Below are 21,040 nucleotides of genomic sequence, written 5' to 3'. Positions count from 1 at the left end.
AGAGATGAGATGGGAGGAATGGAGAGAGATGGGCAGAGGGCAAGGGTGGGGGCAGAGAGAAATGGGGGAACACAGGGACAGAGAGAGATGAGGACAGAGGGACTGAGAATGATGGGGACAGAAGACCAAAAAGATATAAAGGGACAGAGAGTGATGGGAGGACTGAGAAATGGGGGACAGGAGTTTATGGAGTGAGGGTGTATATGTGCAGGGCGGCCATACCGGAGCCGGTTCCTCAACGTGGTCACCTCGCGGTTCATGGACTCAGCAGACTCTGTGACATCCTCCAGCTCACGCTGCAGCCTTCGACGACCTGCCTGAGCCCTGGATGCCTCTTCCTCAGCCTCCTCCAGCTGCCGCTTCAGCTGCTTCACTCGAAGGTTCCCCTTCTCCAGCTTGGTGGGAGCAAGGAGGCCAGGTCATGCCTCTGGGTGTCGTCCTCGTCCTCAGGCATCGTTCTTATCACTCAATCTGCCCCACCACCCAGTTCTTCTCCGTAGCCACACTGGTAATCTTTTTGCTCCAAACTCACCAAGCTTATTTCCACACCCCAAGACCTTTTCACCTGGCGTTCCCTCTGCCTGTCTCTTCCTCAAGCTCCAGGTATCAATTCACATGTCCCCTCCTAAGAGAGGATTCCCCAGTCCTCTGTGTCTCCCTTGCTCTTCATTCTCTTTTTTCCTTCATAGCCTTTGTCACAATCTGTAATTATCTGTGCTTATTTATTGATTCCTTGTGCCTTTCTTTTTCTATGCTGACAATGTGAGCTCTGTGAGGGCAGGGACCTTCTCTGTGTCATTCACAGCCATATTTCCAATGCCTAGCACAGTGCCCAACATGTAGTGGGTACTAAATAATTGTTTGTGGAATGAATGGTGAATACAGCTGAGCTTTTAAGGGCACAGTGATACTATATAGAGCAGTGGTCGCAACCTTTTGGACCTCATGGACCACCAGTGGTCTGTGGACCACGGGTTGGTGACTGCTGTATAGAGTCTGACACACCTGGAATCTGACCCAGGCTCTGTCTTTACTGACTGTGACTTTGATGAAAATTATATCCCCTTTAAAAGTTTGTTTCTTCACCTGGGAAATCAGGCTAGTGAGAGAACGCAAGCATGTATTTTTTAAAAAGCGGTATTTAAGTAGTGGTAGTGAAGACCGGGTGGGGGGGAGGGGAGGGGTTGGGAAGAGGGGGGAAAGGAGAGACGGGAGATATGTGTAATACTATCAACAATAAAAAATACACTAAAAATAAAGCAAGTGGCTCAGTGGTTGAACATCAACTCATGAACCTCTTGGTCACTGGTTCAATTACCAGTCAGGGTTGCGGGCTGGATCCCCAGTGGAAGGCATGCAGGAGGCAGCCAATCGATGATTCTCTCTCATCAATGTTTCTATCTCTCTATCTCTCTTCCTTCCTCCTTCTAAAACCAATAAAAACATCTTTTAAAAAAAGAACTTAAGCCCTGGCCGGTTTGGCTCAGTGGATAGAGCGTCGGCCTGTGGACTCAAGGGTCCCAGGTTCGATTCCGGTCAGGGGCATGTGCCTTGGTTGCGGGCACATCCCCGGTGGGGAGTGGGTAGGAGGCAGCTGATCGATGTTTCTCTCTGTCCCTCTCCCTTCCTCTCTGTAAGGAATCAATAAAATATATTAAAAAAAAAAGAACTTAAAAAGAAAAAGCAGGTAGCACAGAACTTGGGATTCAGTAACTGCTCAGTAATTAAGAGCATGGGCTCTGCAGCCACTGTGCTGGGATCTGAACCCTCACTCAAGATCTTTCTAGCAAAATACTTCTGAGCAAAATACCTCTGAGCAAGTTGCTTCACCTTTCTGTGCCTCAGTTTCCTCATCTGGACACGAGGGGAAAAATAACAGTATACTACCACAGTGTTCTGATAAGAAATAAATGGACTACCTAGTACGTGTTTAGCAGAGTGCCTGGCTCATCGAAAGCACTCAATAAACAGTATGTGTTATTTTAGCCCTGGCCTAGCCTCTCCTTGGCTGTCTCAGCTCCCAGAAATCTCAGCTTTCCTAGATTCAATATTTATTGATCACAAAGTCACTGACTCCAGCCTTCTGCGATGGCCCCACGCCCCGGATGGTATCTGCATTAGTTCCAGTCCAGCAGCACCTGCGTGCTGCCTCCTGTGATGGGAACTCGCTGCCTCCAGAGGTAGCGTGTGCTATTTCTCTGTCAGTGGTCCCCACCCTGACTGCTCCCGAGTGAGGTCAGCCACTCACCTGGTCCCTGAGCTGGTCGGCCACCCTCCGCTCCTCCTCCACCTGCAGCACCACCTCTTTAAGCCGCTTCTCAGCTCTGCGCACCAGTTTGCCGGAGAGGATGCGCTCCCTGGAGAGAGGCGTGAAGGGGAGAGTCAGGAGAGGCGCACTCTGAGTTCTGTCCCCTGGCCTCATCCAGTGGCTGCTGTCTTGTTCTCTAACTGGCCTTTTCCTGCTTTCCCACCCCCAACCGACTCCCACAGTTCACTCAGCCATTAGCACCCAGGCTCCCCACATCCTTGGCTTCTACTAAGGTGCCTGGTGTTTTCTTTATTTACTAGAGGCCTGGTGAACAAATTCATGCACCAGTGGGATCCCTCAGCCTGGCCTGTGGGACCGGGCCAAAACCGGCTCTCTGACATCCCCCGAGGGGTCCCAGATTGCGGGAGGGCGCAGGCCAGGCCGAGGGACCCCACTGGTGCACAATCGGGGCCTAAGAGGGACACAGGAGGTTGGCCAGCCGGGGAGGGACCGAGGGAGGACTCCAGGGCATGTCTGGCCCATCTCGCTCAGTCCCAATTGGCTGGAACCCAGCAGCAAGTTAACCTACCGGTTGGAGCGTCTGCCCCCTGGTGATCAGTGCACATCACAGTGAGCGGTTGAGCGGCCTTAGCATATCATTAGCATATTATGCTTTGATTGGTTGGACGGACAACCAGATGACTGGACATTTAGCATATTAGGCTTTTATTATATAGGATTTTTAATATATTTTTAAAATTAATTTCAGAGAGGAAAAGAGAGGGAGGGAGAGATAGAAACATCAACAATGAGAGAAAATCATTGATCAGCTGCCTCCTGCACATCCCCCACTGGGGATCGAGCCCCAAACCTGGGCATGTACCCTGATTGGGAATCGAACTCTGACCTCCTGGTTCATAGGTTGATGCTCAACAACTGAGCCAAGGCGGCTGGGTGCCTGATGTTCTTTAAAGCGTCTCCATCAGTTTTCTATAACCCACTGGGCCACCCCCCCTCAACTGTATGTCCCCTAATCCTCCACTCAGAAGCTGACCCACTGACCACTGTTCCCTGGTCAAACCATGGGCACTGTCCTGGCTCCCTGTGCCTCCTTTGCCCCGTGCCCCCCGGCCCCCAGCTTGTCAGTACCCAAACCCTGTCCCACTGCCCCCTGCACTCTGTCCTGACCCCTCCTCCCTGTCCTCACAGCCTTAACCCCCAGCTCAGACCTCATCCCACCCACCTGACCTTCCCTCCTGGGCCGGGAATTTTCTTTCTCCCTCTGTCTTTTCTTTCTCAATGTTCTCCTCTGACTAGGGCCCTGAACGCCTTTAACACTTTCCCTCCCTCTTGGAGCTTTGACTCTGCCATGTGAGCAATCCTGGGCCAGCCTGGAGCAGAGACAAGTTAGCCTCGTTGTCCCAGGTGAGACCTTCGACATGGGAGAGCCAGCCAAGATCAGCAAACCAATCTAGCTGACCCTCAGGTGAGCAAAGGCGCATGAGTGAGACCCTGTAGGCTCAGAACAGCTGACCCAGCAGCCAGTCCAAAGACTCCTGAGCAATAATAAATGGTGGTGGTGGTTGTTATTTAATGGGCAAAAGACTTAAACAGGCAATCATTTCACAAAAGAGGTGATCCAAAATGCCAGTAAGCAAATGAAAACGTGTTCAATCTTATTACGCATGTGGCAAATGCTAATTTTCAATTGGATTTCATGGGGTGACATCTATACTAATAAAAGAGTAATATGCTAATTAGACCAGACATCTTCCGGACATCCTTCCGGACAAAGCCACGGTGGCAGAAGCCAAGGCAGAGGTGGTTAGGGGCGGTCAGGCTGGCAGGGGAGGGCAGTTAAGAGTGACCAGGCTGGCAGGGGAGGGCAGTTAGGGGCGATCAGGCAGGCAGGCAGAGGCGATTAGGGGTGATTGGGCCAGCAGGGGAGCAGTTAGGGGAGATCAGGCAGGTAGGCAGAGGCAGTTAAGGGGTGATCAGGCAGGCATGCAGAGGCGGTTAGGGGTGATTGGGCCAGCAGGGGAGCAGATAGGGGAGATCAGGCAGGCAGGCAGAGGTGGTTAGGGGCATCAGGCAGGCAAGCAGGTGAGCGGTTAGGAGCCAGTGGTCCTGGATTGAGAGAGGGATGTCCGACTACTGGTTTAGGCTCAATCCTGCAGGGATCAGGCCTAAACCTGCAGATGGACATCCCCCGGGGGCCCCAATTTGGAGAGGGTGCAGGCTGGGCTGAGGGACCCCACCCACGCATGAATTTCGTGCACTGGGCCTCTACTTGGTTAATAAAATTATTTGGTTTTCAGGGGAAATGGTTGTTGTTTTAAGCCACTAAGTTTTAGGATATTTGTTATGCAGCTTTAGCTACCTGCTACATTACTGTTTAAATCATACTTGTAGTGGAAGTACAGGTTCTTGCAGCTCAAAGCCTCTTAAATGATACAGAAAGTCAGCAACCATTAGTATTATGATGCCTTTGCGATGTTTCAGACCAGATGTTTGTAAAACAACTCCCCTTCATTTCATTGACCAGAATGTGAGGGTTGCCTCCCCCCCCACCCCCCCCCCCCCGCCAGCCACACACCCCTCTCCCACCTACCTGCTTTCCTGCTCCAGCTGCTCCTCTGCCTGGGCCAGCTTCGACTCGAGGGCAGCGATGGTCATCTTCTGGCGGGCCCGGGCGCCCGCGTCCTCCTCGCCCAGGCGTTCCCGGAGCTCCTGGATCTGTCGCTCCAGCTGCTGCCGCCCGCTCTCGGCCTTGGCTGAGAAGCTGCGCTCAGCAGACAACTCTGTGGTCAGCGATTCCACCTGGAGCGGCGGGAGAGGCAGGGTGTCTCAGAGGAGAGGCGGTGGGTGAGTCCAGGCACCTCCCACAGCTGAGTACGCAGATGACTGCCAAGTGCAGAGCACAAAGCTGATACACACTAAACACTCAACACACATGAACGTGTGTTTTTCCAGATCCACCTAGCAGCCGACAGCATTACTTTTTGGATAGATTTGTGCTATTTTAGAAAAAGAAAGTTATTGATTGATTTTAGAGAGAGAGGGGAAGGGAGAGAGAGAAACATCAATTTGTTGTTCCACTCATTTATGCAGTCATTGGTTGCTTCTTGTAGGTGCCCTGACCGGGGATCGAACCCACAACCTTGGCATATCGGGACGATGCTCTAACCAAAACCAGAACAGGTTTTTGCTATTTTAAAAAGCCCACAAGACTATCACAAACTTGCTTAAATGCTATAAATTCTACCTCTGACTGTGAATGAGTCTATTCCAAGGGTTATCACACTTTTTTTTTTTTTTTTGCAACAGTATCATCTGGGAAACTTATGAAAAAAAAAATGCGGACTGCATGGTCTCACCCTCCAGAGACTGTAATACAGCAGGTCTGAGTGGCCTCCATGAATGTGCTTTTTTTAAAAAAAGGGAAGTGACTACTTAAAAAAAAAAAGTTTTAATTGATTTTAGAGAGAGAGGAAGGGAGAGGGCGAGAGGTAGAAACATCAATGATGAGAGAGAATCATTGATCAGCTGCCTCCTGCATGCCCCACACTGCTCCACACCGGGGATCGAGCCTGCCACCCCAGCATGTGCCCTGACCGGACTAGAACCCGGAACCCTTCAGTCCGCATGGCCGACACTCTATCCATGAGCCAAACCAGCCAGGGCTAGACCACAATTTAGAGTGTAGGGGTGCTCAATGCTACTAGATTGATGATTGTTTCTAGGCCTTTTGGACAAGTGTGAACACATCCAAGTCAAATTTAGGATTACTGCTTCCTTCCTTCCTTCCTTCCTTCCTTCCTTCACTGGTGATACCCAGTTAGGGCAACCAATGAATGCATAAATAACTAGAGCAACAAATCCATGTTCTCTTGTGTTCTCTCTCTCTCTCTCTCTCTCTCTCTCTCTCTCTCTCTCTCTCTCTTCTTGTGACTCTTGCAGAGACCAATTCCCACTACCTCCCCGCTGGGCCCAGGACACTCCTATTGCCGCACATGCCACCTGTAATGTGACAGTGTAGTTCATCTCTGGGCTCAGCCCTCAAGAAGCCTCAGAAATACAAGCGAATGAAGGCATCACTACCTCCCTTCCTGAGAACTCCTATTGAACCTTCAAAACCCAACCCAGGCGCTCCTTTTGTTATGTCTGTTGAATAAGAGGCCTGAGGTTCTGGTCGGTCGGTGGGGCCGGCCGCGGGGCTGGGCGGCTCACCTGCAGCAGCAGCTTGCGGTAGCGGTCACCGAGCAGCTCCGCGTTGCTCTGCTCCTCCTCCAGCTCCTCTTCCATCTGCCCCAGGCGCCCCTCCAGCTGCCGCTTCTCGTCCAGAATGGCTGCCCTAGGAGAACGCGACAAGGCGGGTGAGAGGGCAGGACGGCCGGGGGGGGGGGGGGGGAACCTCGCCCCGCGTGACCGTGGGCCACTCACTTGCTAAGGCTGCCGTTGGCCAGCTCGTCTGCCATCTCGTCCCGTTCCTGCTGGGCCTGCCGCCGGGCGCGGTCGGAAGCGGCCAGTTCCTGCGATGACCAGGGAGGGGTGGTCAGCGGGGTTGCGGGGGGCGGGCACCTGGGCACCAGCCTCGCTGCCTCTCACGCCTCAAGTCCTGTGGCCTTTTTTTCATTGCACATGAACATGGGGGACTTTGGTGTGAGCTTCAATCCACACACAGAATTCTCCGGGGCCCTGGCCACGATCCACCTCTTGCTGTCCATCCCCAGGCCCCTCACCCTCATCACCTCCAAACTGAGCTCAACCATCTCCTTTCAAACCTGCCCCCCTTTGAGGTTCCCCCAGTCTCCGGGCCAGACCCCCACCTCTCTTCTCACGTCCTCTGACCCCTTACCACCCACAGCCACGCCCATCCTGCCCCTTTGCTCTCTGCCTGGTTCCTCCCTCCGTGTGCCCAGAGACCGGACTCAGGGCTCATCCTCTCTCCCACTTCCTGCCTCCAGCCCCTCTCCTGCTCATCCTCCCTCAGGCCCCAGACCAGGCTGCCCTCATGCTCAGAACCCTCCCCAGGGCTCCCCCATACCCCCAAGCCCAGTGTAGTTGGTACCACCCCCCACTTCCCAGCTTGGCCCACCCTCACCCCCACTTTCCACCCCAGACCCCGTCCGTCAGGGCTTCACCTCCTGCAGCCGCAGCACCTCCGCCTCCAGCCCTTTCAGGCGCTTGTCACTTTCCCGGTTCTGGGCAAAGATCTCCTCCCGGGAGGTGCGTGTCTCCTCCACCTCCCGCCACAGCTCCTTCATCTGGGCCTGCGCAGAACAGAGGAGAGGTTTATGAGTGGCCAGGGTGTAAGTGGCGGGGCGGGACTCGAACCCAGGCCGTCCGGTTTCAGGGCTTACACTTCTAGCTGCTTTGCCACCTGGTTAATACGGCTTTGAGTGTGTAAGGGTTTTCTCTTCAAGGATGCTTAAAACAAAGGAAATTTAAACACAGCTCAGTGTTGGGTCGACTATGAACCAGGAGGTCACGGTTCAATTCCCAGTCAAGGGTTGTAGGCTCAATCCCCAGTAGGAGGTGTGCAGGAGGCAGCCAGTCGATGATTCTCTCTCATCATTGATGTTTCTATCCCTCTCTCCCTCTCCCTTCTTCTCTCTAAAATCAATAAATTTTTTTTTTAAAAAAAATTAAACACAAGCCACCATGAAAACCCCCACTCTATTTTTACAACAGAATAGTGCATAGCTGTTAGTAACCATAGTGAGGGCAGCAGCGGGCTTGAGGGTAGTAAGACCGTTGTCACTGTTATGAATATTATTTGCTTGGCCCTGGCTGGTTTGGCTCAGTGGACAGAGTGTTGGCCTGTGGACTGAAGGGTCCCGGGTTCGATTCCAGTCAAGGGCACATGCCTGAGTTGCAGGCTTGGTCGCCAGTGGGGGCGTGCAGGAGGCAGCCGATTAATGATTCTCTCTCATCATCAAAGTCTCTATCTCTCTCTCTCCCTCTCCCTTCCTCTCTGATATCAATGAACATGTTTTTAAAAAAATATCATTTGCTCGATAATAATAGCTTCTCAGTGTAGGCGTTTTCTCTCCGGGACCACATTGTGGCAATTCTTACTTCCGGGGGGATCTTTCTGCCCCAGAGCTGCCCAGTGGAAACGCACTAGGAGGATGTAAGCAGTTTCATGAGAGGTGAAATGAGTGTGAAGGGTAATTTAGCCTAATACACCCAAAAGGTTATTTCTGCTTCTAATAATGTAAAAATTATTGAGACATTTTACCTTTTTTCTCTTTTTTTGTACTAAGCCTTCCGAATCCAGTAGGTAATCATAATTTTGGACCCACCACATTATATAGATCCCCAAAAGCCACACGGGGCTGGCACCCACTGTGGACAGCCCAGATCTATACGTAAGAAAAAAAGAGGCCTGGTGCCCTGGCCACCAGGCTCAGTTGGTTGGCGTGATGTCCCGTGCACCAAAAGACTGTGGGTTCAATGCCCTCACCGGTTTGGCTCAGTTGATAGAGTGTCAGCCTGTGGACTCAAGGATCCCGGGTTCGATTCCGGTCAAGGGCATGTATCTTGGTTGCGGGCACATCCCCAGTAGGGGGTGTGCAGGAGGCAGCTGATCGATGTTTCTCTCTCATCAATGTTTCTTTCTTTTTTTTTTTTTTAAATATATTTTATTGATTTTTCACAGAGAGGAAGGGAGAGAGATAGAAAGTTAGAAACATTGATGAGAGAGAAACATCGATCAGCTGCCTCCTGCACATCTCCCACTGGGGATGTGCCCGCAACCCAGGTACATGCCCTTGACCGGAATCGAACCTGGGACCTTTCAGTCCGCAGGCCGACGCTCTATCCACTGAGCCAAACCGGTTTCGGCAAATGTTTCTAACTCTCGATCCCTCTCCCTTCCTCTCTCTAAAAATCAATAAAGACATATCCTTGAGCAAGGATTACAAAATTTTTAAAGAATAAAATAGACTTGGCTTTTTAGAGCAGTTTTAGGTTCACGGCAATATTGGGCAGAAGGCGCAGAGGTTTTCCATAGACCCCTGTCCCCAGGCACCGCCTCCCCACCATGGACATCCCCCCCAGAGCGGGACATTGTTACAAATGATGAACCCACCTTTTTACATCATTATTAAAAAAAATTTTTTTTCCCTAAACCGCCAAATATAACTTTCACCATGTTATTTCCATTTCAAAAATTAAATAAAATGGGTGAATTGGCCTTAAAAATTAAGCATTTTAAATAAAGGCAATAAAAATATTAAAAGAACCAAGTGAGCCTTTGGGGCATGGATGTTTATAAACCCGGTGGGAAATCTGGGTGCTGCTGGGGCGGGGGGGGGGGGGGGGGGGGGGGAGGGGCCCAAGCTGGTCTCGCAGGAGCGAAGGTGGGGCCACCCATCCCCGGGCGTTAGCCCCGCCCCCGCCGGCTTAGGCCCCGCCCCTCACCTGCATCCTGCGCAGCTGCTTCACCGCCTCCTCCTTGCCCTGCCCGGCGGCCGAGGTCTGGGCCTTCAGCTCCTCCAGCTCCGCCTCCAGCTTCTTGCGCGCGGCCACCGCCAGGGCGCGCTGCTTGCGTTCCTCATCCCGCTCCACCTCTGCATCCCGCAGCTGGGGGGGATGGGAGGGATGGGCTCAGGGCACGAGGGGGGGGTGGGGCGGGGGCCCAGGCTCCCCCTACATGCCAGTGACAGAGACGTTCAACCCCTGCCCGGACCTGCAGCCCTGTTCCTCCTGCCCCGGCCCCACCCAAGTCCTCCCCTCTGCGCCCATCGCCCCTCCGGCCGGTCCTGCGGGGCTCCAGAGGGTCTCTCTACACTCGGAGTTGACCCTGCCCCTTCCCTGCTCCTGGCCTTCGTGGGCTCCCCAGCGCCCTGGGGGCCAAGTCTTGGGCCTTCACTCATGGCCGGATCAGGGGAGATAAAAAAAAAATACCCAGAGAGCCCAGCCCGCATGGCTCAGCGGTTGAGCATGACCCAGAAACCAAGAGGTCACTGGTTTATTCCCAGTCATTGCAGCTCAATCCCCAGTAGGGGGCGTGCAGGAGGCAGCTGATCTGTGATTCTCTCTCATCATTGTTTTTCTATCTCTTTCTCCCTCTCCTTTCCCCTTTGAAATCAATAAAAATATATTTTTTAATAATATTCAGAGACCCCCCAGCCTGGGTCACGGTTTCCATTTCTCTTTCCAGGCCTCCCAGCTCCAGTTTCTCCCCTTCCAGTCTGCTGCCCACCAGGGTCCCAGTGGTCATTCTGACACTCAGAGCTGCCCCGCCCCCCATGCTCAGCACCCATCACATGGAACAGGCCCCGCCCAACACAGACCACAGGACTGAAGAGCAATGAATGAATGGTGCGGAGGGAACGCATGGAACACAGGAGGAAGCAGGTGGAAGAGGAAGTGAAGGAGGGAGTGAGGTTGTGGGTGAAGAGGGTGTGGACAAGCTGGCCAGTGAGCACGTGATGAGTGTGTGGGGGGGGAGGGGGGTGCTGCGGGCTAGGGCCTTGGTGGGGAATGAGTTGGGGAAGAGGAGGTTGGTGGGACTTGCAGAGCAGGTGCGTAGGTGGGAGGGTGGGACTTCCGGCCTCTCGCCCCCTGGAAGCCCCAAGGCACAGCCAGCTGGATGCCACCCTGCAGCTCCCGCGGGTACCTGCTTGGCCAGCTGCCGCCGCCTCTCCTCGCCAGCCTCGTCTCGGCCCTGCAGGTCTCGCTCATGCTGGGCCTTGAGCGCCTGCACGGTCACTTCCAGGCGCAGCTTGGCGTCCTCGGCGGCCGTCAGCTCGTCCTCCAGCTCCGTCACCTGCGTTCGCAGGTCACTGGCCGCCTGTTCGGCCGCCCGGCGGGCTCGCTCCAGCTCATGTACCTGGTGGGGGGAGAGAGAGTGAGCACGGGGCACCGGGGTCACTAGGGAGGGGGCAGGCCAGGACCCTGGGGGAGTGAGGGGACCCCAAACCCATGTGCCCATCCTAGTTCGTTCACTCATTCACGCCTCTGGCATTTCCTGTACACAGACTTACTATGTCTCATTCTGAGCCATTCAAAAACATGAAGAACCCCGAGTATGATAATCCTATTATCTGAAAGCTCCTGAGAGTCCATTCAAGTGTCTGTTGGGTCAGACTCTCACTCATGGTGGGCTATTTTCTCACGGGTTTTGTGATTTTGGATTGTGAGTTCATTTCACTGGGACTTCATCTTCAGGAATCTCGTGTGGAAATGGGTTGAAGGTGTGCAACTTCAGACTCCCCAGGATATCTCAGCTTGGGGGCGGGGGGGCTCCCAGACCTTTCAGGGAAGCATAAATTATTTTTAAAAATCCCACACAAATACACTGTGAAACAGATCTGGGCTTATGGATTCTTAGAGAGAAACCCCTCCCCTATCTCTCTTTGTCGCGTCCTCAGAGAAGTGTCCCTTGACCTGCCAGGGCCTCCCTGTTACCCACACTCCTGGCCCTGAGCCCCTCTCCGACTCACCCCTCATCAATAGTCATTTAACACGTGCCTAACGGTCCTTCCGCAACACCCGCCTCCCACACTGCACTGCGGCTCCACAGGGCAGGGACTGTGTCTGGTGTGACCATGGCTCAGTGACCCCCATGGGAATGTGTCAGTGACAGTGTCTACTTTTAGCCCTGGGAGGGGGGCACTGGTCTCCCCTCCTATTTGGCACCTGCCAATCAACTTGGTTTACATGAAGGAGTCCAACTTTGTCACATCAATACCCTTTTCCACTCCATATAACCTGACAGTTTCCCCCAAGGATAGGCTTTAGCAGCTTGAGAATGAGTTGGATTTTGGCTCCAGTCATGGGGGGTGCAGGCCAAAGGTCCATTTCAAGTTTGGGGGTTCTCTCCAGGCCTGGCTAAAAGCTCCATTGTATCGACGCCAAAGCCCAGGGACTCAACGAAACACGCATTCAGGCCCTAGCCGGTTTGGCTCACTGGGTAGAGCGTCGGCCTGCGGACTGAAGGGTCCCAGGTTCGATTCCGGTCAAGGGCATGTGCCGTGGTTGCGGGCACATCCCCAGTAGGGGGTGTGCAGGAGGCAACTGATCGATGCTTCTCTCTCATCGATGTTTCTAACACTCTATCCCTCTCCCTTCCTCTCTGTAAAAAATCAGTAAAATATATTTAACAATAATAATAAACACGCATTCAGTCAGTGCCGCTGAAATCAAGCAGGTGGCTCTGTCCCCGGCCTGGCATGGCTGGTGCCTCACAAACGTATGTATTGGGTGAAGGAAGGAGGAAGGGGGGGTGGGCCTTTCAGAGGGCTGGGCACTGGCTGGGTGAGGGGCCTGGGAACAGGCCTGGGGTGCCCCTCACAGGCCCTGGAGGGAGGGATGAGTCCCCCCTTCCTGGGGGAAGACAGGGGCCTGAGGGGGAGGCCTGTGTGGGCTTCGGGGTGACGAGGTGGGGACTCCTCACACTGTGTGTGTGTGTGCGTGTGTGCGTGTGTGCGTGTGTGCGTGTGTGCGTGTGTGTGTGCGTGCGCGTGTGTGCGTGCGCGTGTGCATGTGTGTGCGCGCGCGTGCGTGTGCGTGCATGTGTGTGCATGTGTGTGTGCGCGTGCGCGTGTGTGCGCGTGCGTGTGTGCGTGCGTGCGTGCGTGTGTGTGTGTGTGCGCGCGCGCACATACTCATGTCTAGGGAGTGATTCTCAGCCTGTGTGTGTTGTAGTAAGTTCTCTTCATGTTTTCTGTCTCAGAATATTCACACACACGTGTGACGAGTGATGGTCATGCTCTATGTGTACATGTGAATGTCTGTGCTTCAGGCCCTAGCCGGTTTGGCTCACTGGATAGAGCGTCAGCCTGTGGACTGAAGGGTCCCAGGTTCGATTCCGGTCAAGGGCATGTACCTTGGTTGCGGGCACATCCCCAGTAGGAAGATTCTCCTCACATGCCATGGACACACACACGGACAGGTATGTTTTGTGGGCAGCGCTCACGTGTTGTGTGTGAACATGTGTGTTCGATGGAAGATTCTCCACCTGGTCTGTGTGTCTGTGAACACGTGGGTTTGGTCAGCAGATCTGCTCCTGTTGTGTGCGTGTGTATGAACACGTGACATGGATGACTGGGTCCCTTCATGCTCTGCAGGCGACAGCACACGTGTGCATGCAGTTGTCACAGGGGTGTCTGGGGAGAGGGCCCCCACTCACGCTCTTGCCCACGTCATCCTTGCTGCTCAGCAGTGCCTCCAGCTCCGCCCGGAGGGCCCGGTTCTGCCGCTCCAGCTCCTCACGCGCTTCCTGCTCCTCCTCCAGCGCCCGAGTCAGCGACAGGGTCCGGGCCTCACGCTCCCGGCCCTCGGCCTCCACCCGCTCTCGCTCCTCCACCGCCCGCAGCACAGCGGCCTTCTCCTCTGCCAGGAGCTTGGGGGTTGCGGGAGACAGGGTGGGGGAAATAGATTAGCTGAAAGGAGTGTACAAGGGAGTGGGGAATAGGGAGCAGCCAGGGATAGAGACAGACAGACAGACAGGCAGACAGGCAGAGGCAGAGACACAAGAGGAAGGTAGAGGGATTAAGATTGCAAACTAGCTCCGCTCTCCAATGGGTCAAACTCATCAGCTGCTCACTGTGGACACTGAACAGAGGAAAGGGCTTCTTCCTTTTGGGGAAATGATAGAAGAAAACATATACCTATATTTCAAAAATGTACTTGAACCTTTACTGTTTTCTTTGCAGGCACAGTGATTTAAAACAATAACATTTACAATAGAGGCAAAGCAAGGAAGAGGGTGGGCTCAGTCAAGAGAAAAATCAGTCCATGAAAGTAGATCCACAGATGACCTTGATATCATCAGACAAGGGCTATGATAAGTAAGTTTCAGGACAAGACGGATACAATGGATGAAGAGATGGTTATTTCAGGAGGGATTAGAAATGGTGAAACAGAACCAATCAGAACTAAAAACTGTAATTTCCAAACTCAAAATGTCCATGGAAGAAACTGAGGGTAGATTAGACACAGAAGAATTAGTATACTTGAAAACAGGTTAATAGAAATGATCCAAATAGAGTGAAGAAAAAAAAAAGTGTAAAAATATTAACAGTCCTAGCTGGTTTGGCTCAGTGGATAGAGCGTCAGCTTGTGGACTGAAGGGTCCTGGGTTCAATTCCAGTCAAGGGCACATGCCAGGGTTGTGGGCTCGATCCCCAGGAGGGGGCTTGCAGGAGGCAACCAATCAATGATTCTTTCTCATCATTGATGTTTCCATCTCTCTCTCCTTCTCCCTTCCTCTCTGAAATCAATAAAAATATATACTTTAAAAAAATTAACAGAGCTTTAATAATCCACAAGCCAGCACCAGGCAGTCAAACATACATGTGTTTGGAACTGGAAGAAACCCAATGGGATCTAGAAAAAAAAAATCTACCAGCACTAATGAGCGAGTATAGCTAGAGTGTAGGAAACAATATCAAAATATACAAAAATTGCGTGTATTTCTATACACTAGCAGTCAGAAATTGAAACAAAAACAATACCATTAAAATAGCATCAAAAATATAAAATGCTTAGAAATAAATCTGAAAAAAGATGTGAAAGATATACCCTGAAAATTACAAAATATTCCGGAGCTAAATTAAAAGTCTAAGCCCCCATTCCACTCTCCCCCAAAAAGAAGATCTAACCCGGCTAGCGTAGCTCAGTGGTTGAGCATTGACCTGGGAATCAGGAGGTCATGGTTCCATTCCCGGTTGGGGCCCAGCTAGGGCACATGCCCTGGTTGCAGGCTTGATTCCCAGCAGGGGGCATGCAGGAGGCGCCTGGTCAATGATTCTCTCTCATCATTGATGTTTCTATCCCTCTCTTTCTCCCTTCCTCTCTGAAATCAATAAAAAAAATATTTTAAAAAAATAAAGATCTAAATAAATGGACCATGTTCCTGGGCCGGAAAACTCAATATTATTAAGATGTCAGTTCCTTCCAAATTGACCTAGAGATTCAATGCAATCTCAAATCAGGAGGATTTTTGTGGTGCAGAAACTGACAAACTGATTCTGAAATACATATGAAAATGCGTAGGACCTAGAAGAGGTACATATTGTCAAATACCAACGATAAAGAGAACAAACTGAAACCAGCTAGAAAAACATATCACGTGACCCTCAGGGAAACCATGATTTCAATGTCTGCTAACTTTTCACTTGAGACGATGGAAGCCAGAGATCATGGAATGATCTCTCCCAAGTGCTGAAAGAACAAAACTGTTTACCTAGAATTCTCTATCCAGCGAAAATAGCTTTCAAAAGTGAAGGCCCAATAGTGATGCCTCCATTTTCTAGATGAAAAAAACACCAGGCTCAGAGAGGGTGGAGCAGTTTGCCCAGCCACACAGCCTGGAAGGGACTGAGCTGAGATCCAAAACTCCAGGCTGGCTGATCTTAATGCGCTGGGGTTGTGTGATCTTTGTTTCATCTTCAGATCGCCCGATGCTTGTTATTATCCCCATTTCCTAGATGGGCACATTGAGGCTGAAATGGGGAAAGCTGCTTGCCCAAGGCACACGGAGAGCCGGCAGGAGCAGTGAGATGTATTTCATTTAACTCCGCCAGCACCCTTTGGTGCACCTTCAGGACATGTTTGGGAGGAAAAGGAGGGGCTGCCAATGGGTGTCTTATTTTATAGACTCAGAGGGAAGAAGCATCTTGCCCTAGGATCCCCCCACCCCCCCAAGTTCACAGTGGAGCTGTGACATCACACATTCCTCATTGCCCACAGTGACCCTGGGAGGCAGGATTAGCATCCTGCCGGCCCAGCAGAGTAACGGGGTACGGGGTACCGAGGGGGCCCACCTGGTCGAATTTGCGCTGCTTCTTCTCCAGTGTGCTCACGAGCTGCCGCTGTTGCTCCAGGTCCATGGTGGTGTCGTCCAGCTCCTGCTGCAGCCGCCGGCGGCCCCGCTCCAGCCGCTCCACCGCCTCCGTCTTTTCTGTCAGGCGTTGCATCAGGGCCTCCGCCTCGCGGGCAGCCCGGCGCCGGGCCTCCTCGCCTGCCTCCAGTGCCCCTGCCTCCTCCTCCTGGCGCCGCCGCCACTCTGAGAGCTGGGGTGGGGGGTGGGGGGGGGAGAGAGAGGGTGGGTGGCAGTCATGGCTGTGACTGAGGTGTGAGCTGGTAGCACCCCAGTTCCCAGATGAGGAGACTGAGGCCTGAAGAGGGAAATGGCTCACTGCACTGGAGGAGGGTTGAGGCTGTGAGTTCTACAACCCTCAGCTTTCCCAGAAGATTAAAACTATTCCCTCTGGGACAAGACGGCGAGTCAGACCCGGGCTCTGCCCTGGGGAACCCCCAGTCTGACGGAGAGAATTGAATGTCGCAGCCAGGGTGACGGCGGCTAAGGTATGGGAGCCAGGGGAGTCCTCAGGAGGGGCTCAGCATCTGTTTAGAACATTTAAGGGAGACTTCCTGGAGGAGGGGGCATTTGCAATGGATCTTAAAGTATACACAGGAGTTTGCCAGTTAAAGGAGGACATTTGCAGGCATGCACTCCATGCTCATTCATTCAGCAGGCATTGCTCAAGGCCTCCCATAAACCAGGCTCTCTGTTGGCCCACGTTGGGGACCAGATCTAACTCAGGGTCCCCCTTTAAAGGAGCTCCCCATTTGGTGGTGGGGGGACTCATGGGCAGAGAGTGTTCCAGCCCAGGGTGATTGGCATGGGAACGGGGAGAAAGAGGGTTGTGGGAGCTCAGAGGAGGGTAGCCAGGGACTTCCCACGATAGGGGGCGCTGACGCTGAGTCCTGAAGAATGAAACGGGTTTCCCAAGCGAAGTGGGGAAAGAGAGGAGAGAGGAATGCAGCCAAAGACAAAGGGGAGGACCAGAGAATGCAGGGCCTCTGACGCCCGGCTGAGAGGCATGCGCTTTGTCCAGGGGAGCCGGGAGCCACGGCCGGGCTGTCAGCAAGGGGAGGGCAGGGCCAGCTCTGGGGCAGGAAGACCGTGCGGAGAATGAGCCGGAAGAGAGAGGAGAGACCGGAGGCAGGGGGGCGTGAAGGGAGGGTGAGAGGAGGATCCACGGGCAGAGGACGGGGCCTCAGCAGGGCTGGGCGGTGTAGACGGAAAGTGGGTGATAAAACAGGAAGTCCGGGCTCTGCACCGACGGGTCATGGGGCTGAGTGAGAGTCAGAGGCGGGATGGGCACCCAGAAGTCTGGGCTCTGACTGGTCGGATAACGGGGCTGTCTCTGAGCCAGGGAACCAGCAGGAGCAGGTTGGGGGACCAAGTGTCCCCTGGTCTCCCCCCAGGACTTCTAACCTGGACCTGGGCGGTCTGCAGCTCACGGCCGGCCCGCTCCCTGGCGGCCGCCTCCTCCTCCAGCTGCTCCCGTAGCCCGGACACGTCAGCCTCCAAGGCTCGCACCCGGGACCCCAAGGCCAGCTTTGCCCTGGTCTCCTCCTGCAGAAGCTCCTGTAGGTGGGGGGGAGAATGGAGGTCAGATGTGGGCAGAAAGGTGGGAGGGGCTGGGTACAAGGGCGGGGGGCCGGGGAGGGGGGAGAGGTCACCTGGGCATCGTGCAGCTGGGCTTCTGTGCTGCTCAGCTCCTTGCTCAGCCTGATGGCTCTGGACTCGGCCTCACTCAGTGCTCCAGACACGTTCTCGAGTTCAGCCTGTGGGAAAGGGGCACCTTCCAATGGCGGCTTCCACCCAGCCGACCCCAGCAGCTCCTCCACCTCCAATCCCTACCACACGGCTGGTGGGAATGTGACTGGCACAGCCACTGTGGAAAACAGTCTGGCAGTTCCTCCAACGGTTAACATAGAGTCTGCCTATTGCCTAGCAATTCCGCTCTGAGGTGTGAACCCAAGAGAAATGAAAACATATGTCCAAGCAAACACATGTACAGGGACGTTCATAGCAGCATTAGTCACAACATCACAATAGAGAAAGGTAGAAACAACTCAAATATTCATCAACTGGTGAGTGGATAAACAGAACGTGCCCAGGAACTATTCTAAGGGCTTTACAACTTTTGGCTCACTGGATTCACACACCAACCCTCAGAGGCAGATACCACTACTATTCCCAGTTTACATAAAGGAAAGCTGAGGCACAGAGAGGTCAGGAAAGGTGCCTGGGAGCACACAGCTATAGCTGGTGGAACTGAGATTTGAGCCCAGGCAGAATGGCTCTGGAGCTGAGCTGTCCGAGATGGCAGCCACCAGCCAGATGCAGCCATTTACACTAAAACGAAATAAAAGCAAAAATCCAGTTCCTCGCTGTACTTGGCCACATTTCAAGGGCTCACTAGCCAAGTGGACAGCACAAATACAGAAAATCCCCAACACTAAAGAAACTTCTGGATAGGACTTCTGCTCTCAGCCACCAAACTGGACTCTTGGTGCCACTTTTACTCCTGCAATATGCCAAGTGCTTGGCACAGTGGTGGCTGCATAGCATGGTTCCATTTGGGATAGACCCTTGTGGTCCCCCCAGATCCATTCTCCCTTGGTCCCACTGTGACCGGCTATTAACCAGGCCCATGACTATCAGCTAGAAACTACATTTCCCAGCCTCCCTTGCAGTGAGCTGTGGTCATGTGATTATGGTATGGCCAATGACATGCAAGCAAGTGATGTATGCAAATTCTGTCCCTTCCTCAGCTGGAGCACAGATGTGCCCACAACCCAGATTCCACTCTGAAGATGGCGAGGTCAACGCCCTCGGGAATAGTGACCGGGCTCGTGAGTGACCGCATGGAGCATAGGGTCCCGCCAGCCTCAAATGCTTACCTTGAGCCTTTTTCTTTTTAAAATATTTTTATTGATTTCAGAGAGGAAGAAAGAGGGAAAGATAGAAACATCAATGATGAGAGAGAATCATTGATTGGCTGCCTCCTGCACGCCCCCCACTGGGGATCGAGCCCGCAACCCAGGCATGTGCCCTTGACTGGAATCAAACCTGGGACCCTTTCAGCCGCAGGCTGACACTCTACCCACTAAGCTAAACCAGCTAGGGCTTGAGCCTGTTTCTTGAGAGGGAAAGATGTGTATTTTATTCAAGATGATGATTTCTGGGGTCTCTTTGTTATAGCAGCCTAACGTTTACTCTAATGAATACACACTTTTCATCTGGAAATTAAGAAGTGTAGCGGTGGGGTGTTTTCCCCTGTGTGTGTGTGGGGGTGTTGGGGAATTAAGGTCAGTCTTCCCTCTGTTCTTTTTGCTGGTTGTATCCTCAATAATAATAGGTACTGGTCATTTAGTTAAAAAGCCCAGAACCCACTGCTCGCCTCGTACTCACAGAATGGTATTGTCCTCACATGGTTCCAGGCATTCACAGTGGCCTCTTCTAATCAGACCATGGATCATTTAAGGCCCAAAGAGAAGAGTGGAGGCTGGGCTATGGCAGGGTTTAAGAGCTACAGGGTCAGGCAGGCCTGGGTTCGAGTTCTAGCTCTGAATGACTTTAGAGCAGCGGTTCTCAACCTGTGGGTCCCGACCCCTTTGGCGGTCGAACGACCCTTTCACAGGGGTCACCTAAGACCATCCTGCATATCAGATATTTACATTACGATTCATAACAGTAGCAAATTACAGTTATGAAGTAGCAACGAAAACAATTTTATGGTGGGGTCACCACATGAGGAACTGTATTTAAAGGACCAGAAGGTTGAGAACCGCTGCTTTAAACACTCAACCTCACCTCCCTGGGCCTCAGTTTCCTTGTACGTAAAGTGGGAACAGGATTAGCACTGCCACCAAAGAGGAGTCGGGAGGATGCCGTGAAATACACAGGATGTTTGGTACGCAGTAACCTCTCTCCAAATACTAGCCACCCATGCGTGATGATGTTGGAAAAGTTGGAAGGGACGGACAACAGGGCCGACGTGGACCGAACAGAAGCCCAGAGAGGTGGTCTCACTCAAGGTCACAGAGCAGAGACCACCGCGGCCCCGCTCACCTGGGCTCGCTGCAGCTTCTCCGCAGCCTCTGCGCGTGCCCGCTCCCCGTCGCCGGCCCGGCCCTGCACCTCCTGTAGCTGTGACTCCAGGCGGCGCCTCCGCTGCTCGCCCTCCTGCCGCGAGGCCTGCAGGTTACTCAGCTCTGCCCGCAGCTCAGACACCTCGGTCTCCAGAGCCAGCCGGGTCTTGTCCCAGACACCTTTGCCCTGGCAGGGGGAGAGAAACAAGCAAAGGTTTAAGGTTCCCCCACCAAGCAGGCCGGGCACATTCCTGCCTCAGGGCCTTTGCACTGGCTCTTCCCTCTACCTGGAACTCACTTCCCCCCCTGATGCCGGGATGGCTCAACTCATCTCCCTCAGTTTTAAAATATATATATATTTAAATATATTTTTATGGATTTCAGAGAGGAAGGGAAAAGGAGAGAGAGATGGAAACATCAATGATGAGTGCAGCTGGCATGGCTCAGTGGTTGAGCATCAACCTATGAACAAGAAGGTCATGATTCGATTCCTGGTCAGGGCACATGCCCAGGTTGTGGGCTCGATCCCCAGTGTGGGGCATGCAGGAGGCAGTCGATCCATGATTCTCTCTCATCACTGATGTTTCTATCCTTCTCTCCCTCTCCCTTCCTCTCTGAAATCAATAAAAATGTATTAAAAAAAAAAAAAAAAGAAACATCAGTGATGACAGAGGATCATGGATGGGCTGTCTCCTGCAAGTTCCACACTGGGGATGGTGCCTGCAACCTGGGCATGTGCCCTGACCAGGAATCGAACCGTGACCTCCTGGGTCATAGGTCAACCACTGAGCCACCGTGGCCAGGCACCTCCCTCAGTTTCTTAATTCGATGTCCCCTTCTCACCCAGTCCCTCCAAGGTTCTGCTTAAAATCACAAACTGCCCAC

The 21,040-nt window shown here is 53.0% G+C and overlaps 1 protein-coding gene across 2 annotated transcripts in view; it reads right to left on the bottom strand.

Moving 5' to 3' along the window:
• Positions 1 to 21,040, bottom strand: part of MYH14 (myosin heavy chain 14) — an 83,424-nt gene that overhangs the window by 818 nt on the left and 61,566 nt on the right. For both annotated transcript variants that reach the window (XM_081106754.1, XM_081106753.1), the window contains 13 exons: positions 20,136 to 20,342; positions 17,738 to 17,842; positions 17,490 to 17,642; positions 16,030 to 16,278; positions 13,392 to 13,604; positions 10,878 to 11,090; positions 9,677 to 9,838; positions 7,393 to 7,521; positions 6,692 to 6,780; positions 6,479 to 6,602; positions 4,860 to 5,068; positions 2,249 to 2,357; positions 223 to 395 (listed from right to left, as the gene is read on the bottom strand). In XM_081106754.1, coding sequence (XP_080962880.1) covers positions 223 to 395; positions 2,249 to 2,357; positions 4,860 to 5,068; positions 6,479 to 6,602; positions 6,692 to 6,780; positions 7,393 to 7,521; positions 9,677 to 9,838; positions 10,878 to 11,090; positions 13,392 to 13,604; positions 16,030 to 16,278; positions 17,490 to 17,642; positions 17,738 to 17,842; positions 20,136 to 20,342 — 2,135 coding nt within the window. The remainder of the gene's footprint in view (positions 1 to 222; positions 396 to 2,248; positions 2,358 to 4,859; positions 5,069 to 6,478; positions 6,603 to 6,691; positions 6,781 to 7,392; positions 7,522 to 9,676; positions 9,839 to 10,877; positions 11,091 to 13,391; positions 13,605 to 16,029; positions 16,279 to 17,489; positions 17,643 to 17,737; positions 17,843 to 20,135; positions 20,343 to 21,040) is intronic.

This window comes from Myotis nattereri, assembly GCF_964212035.1.
Source record: "Myotis nattereri genome assembly, chromosome: 15".
NCBI classification, from domain to species: domain Eukaryota; kingdom Metazoa; phylum Chordata; class Mammalia; order Chiroptera; family Vespertilionidae; genus Myotis; species Myotis nattereri.
The sequence above is the reverse complement of the archived record's forward strand: the minus strand, read 5'-3'. Positions and strand labels throughout refer to the sequence as shown.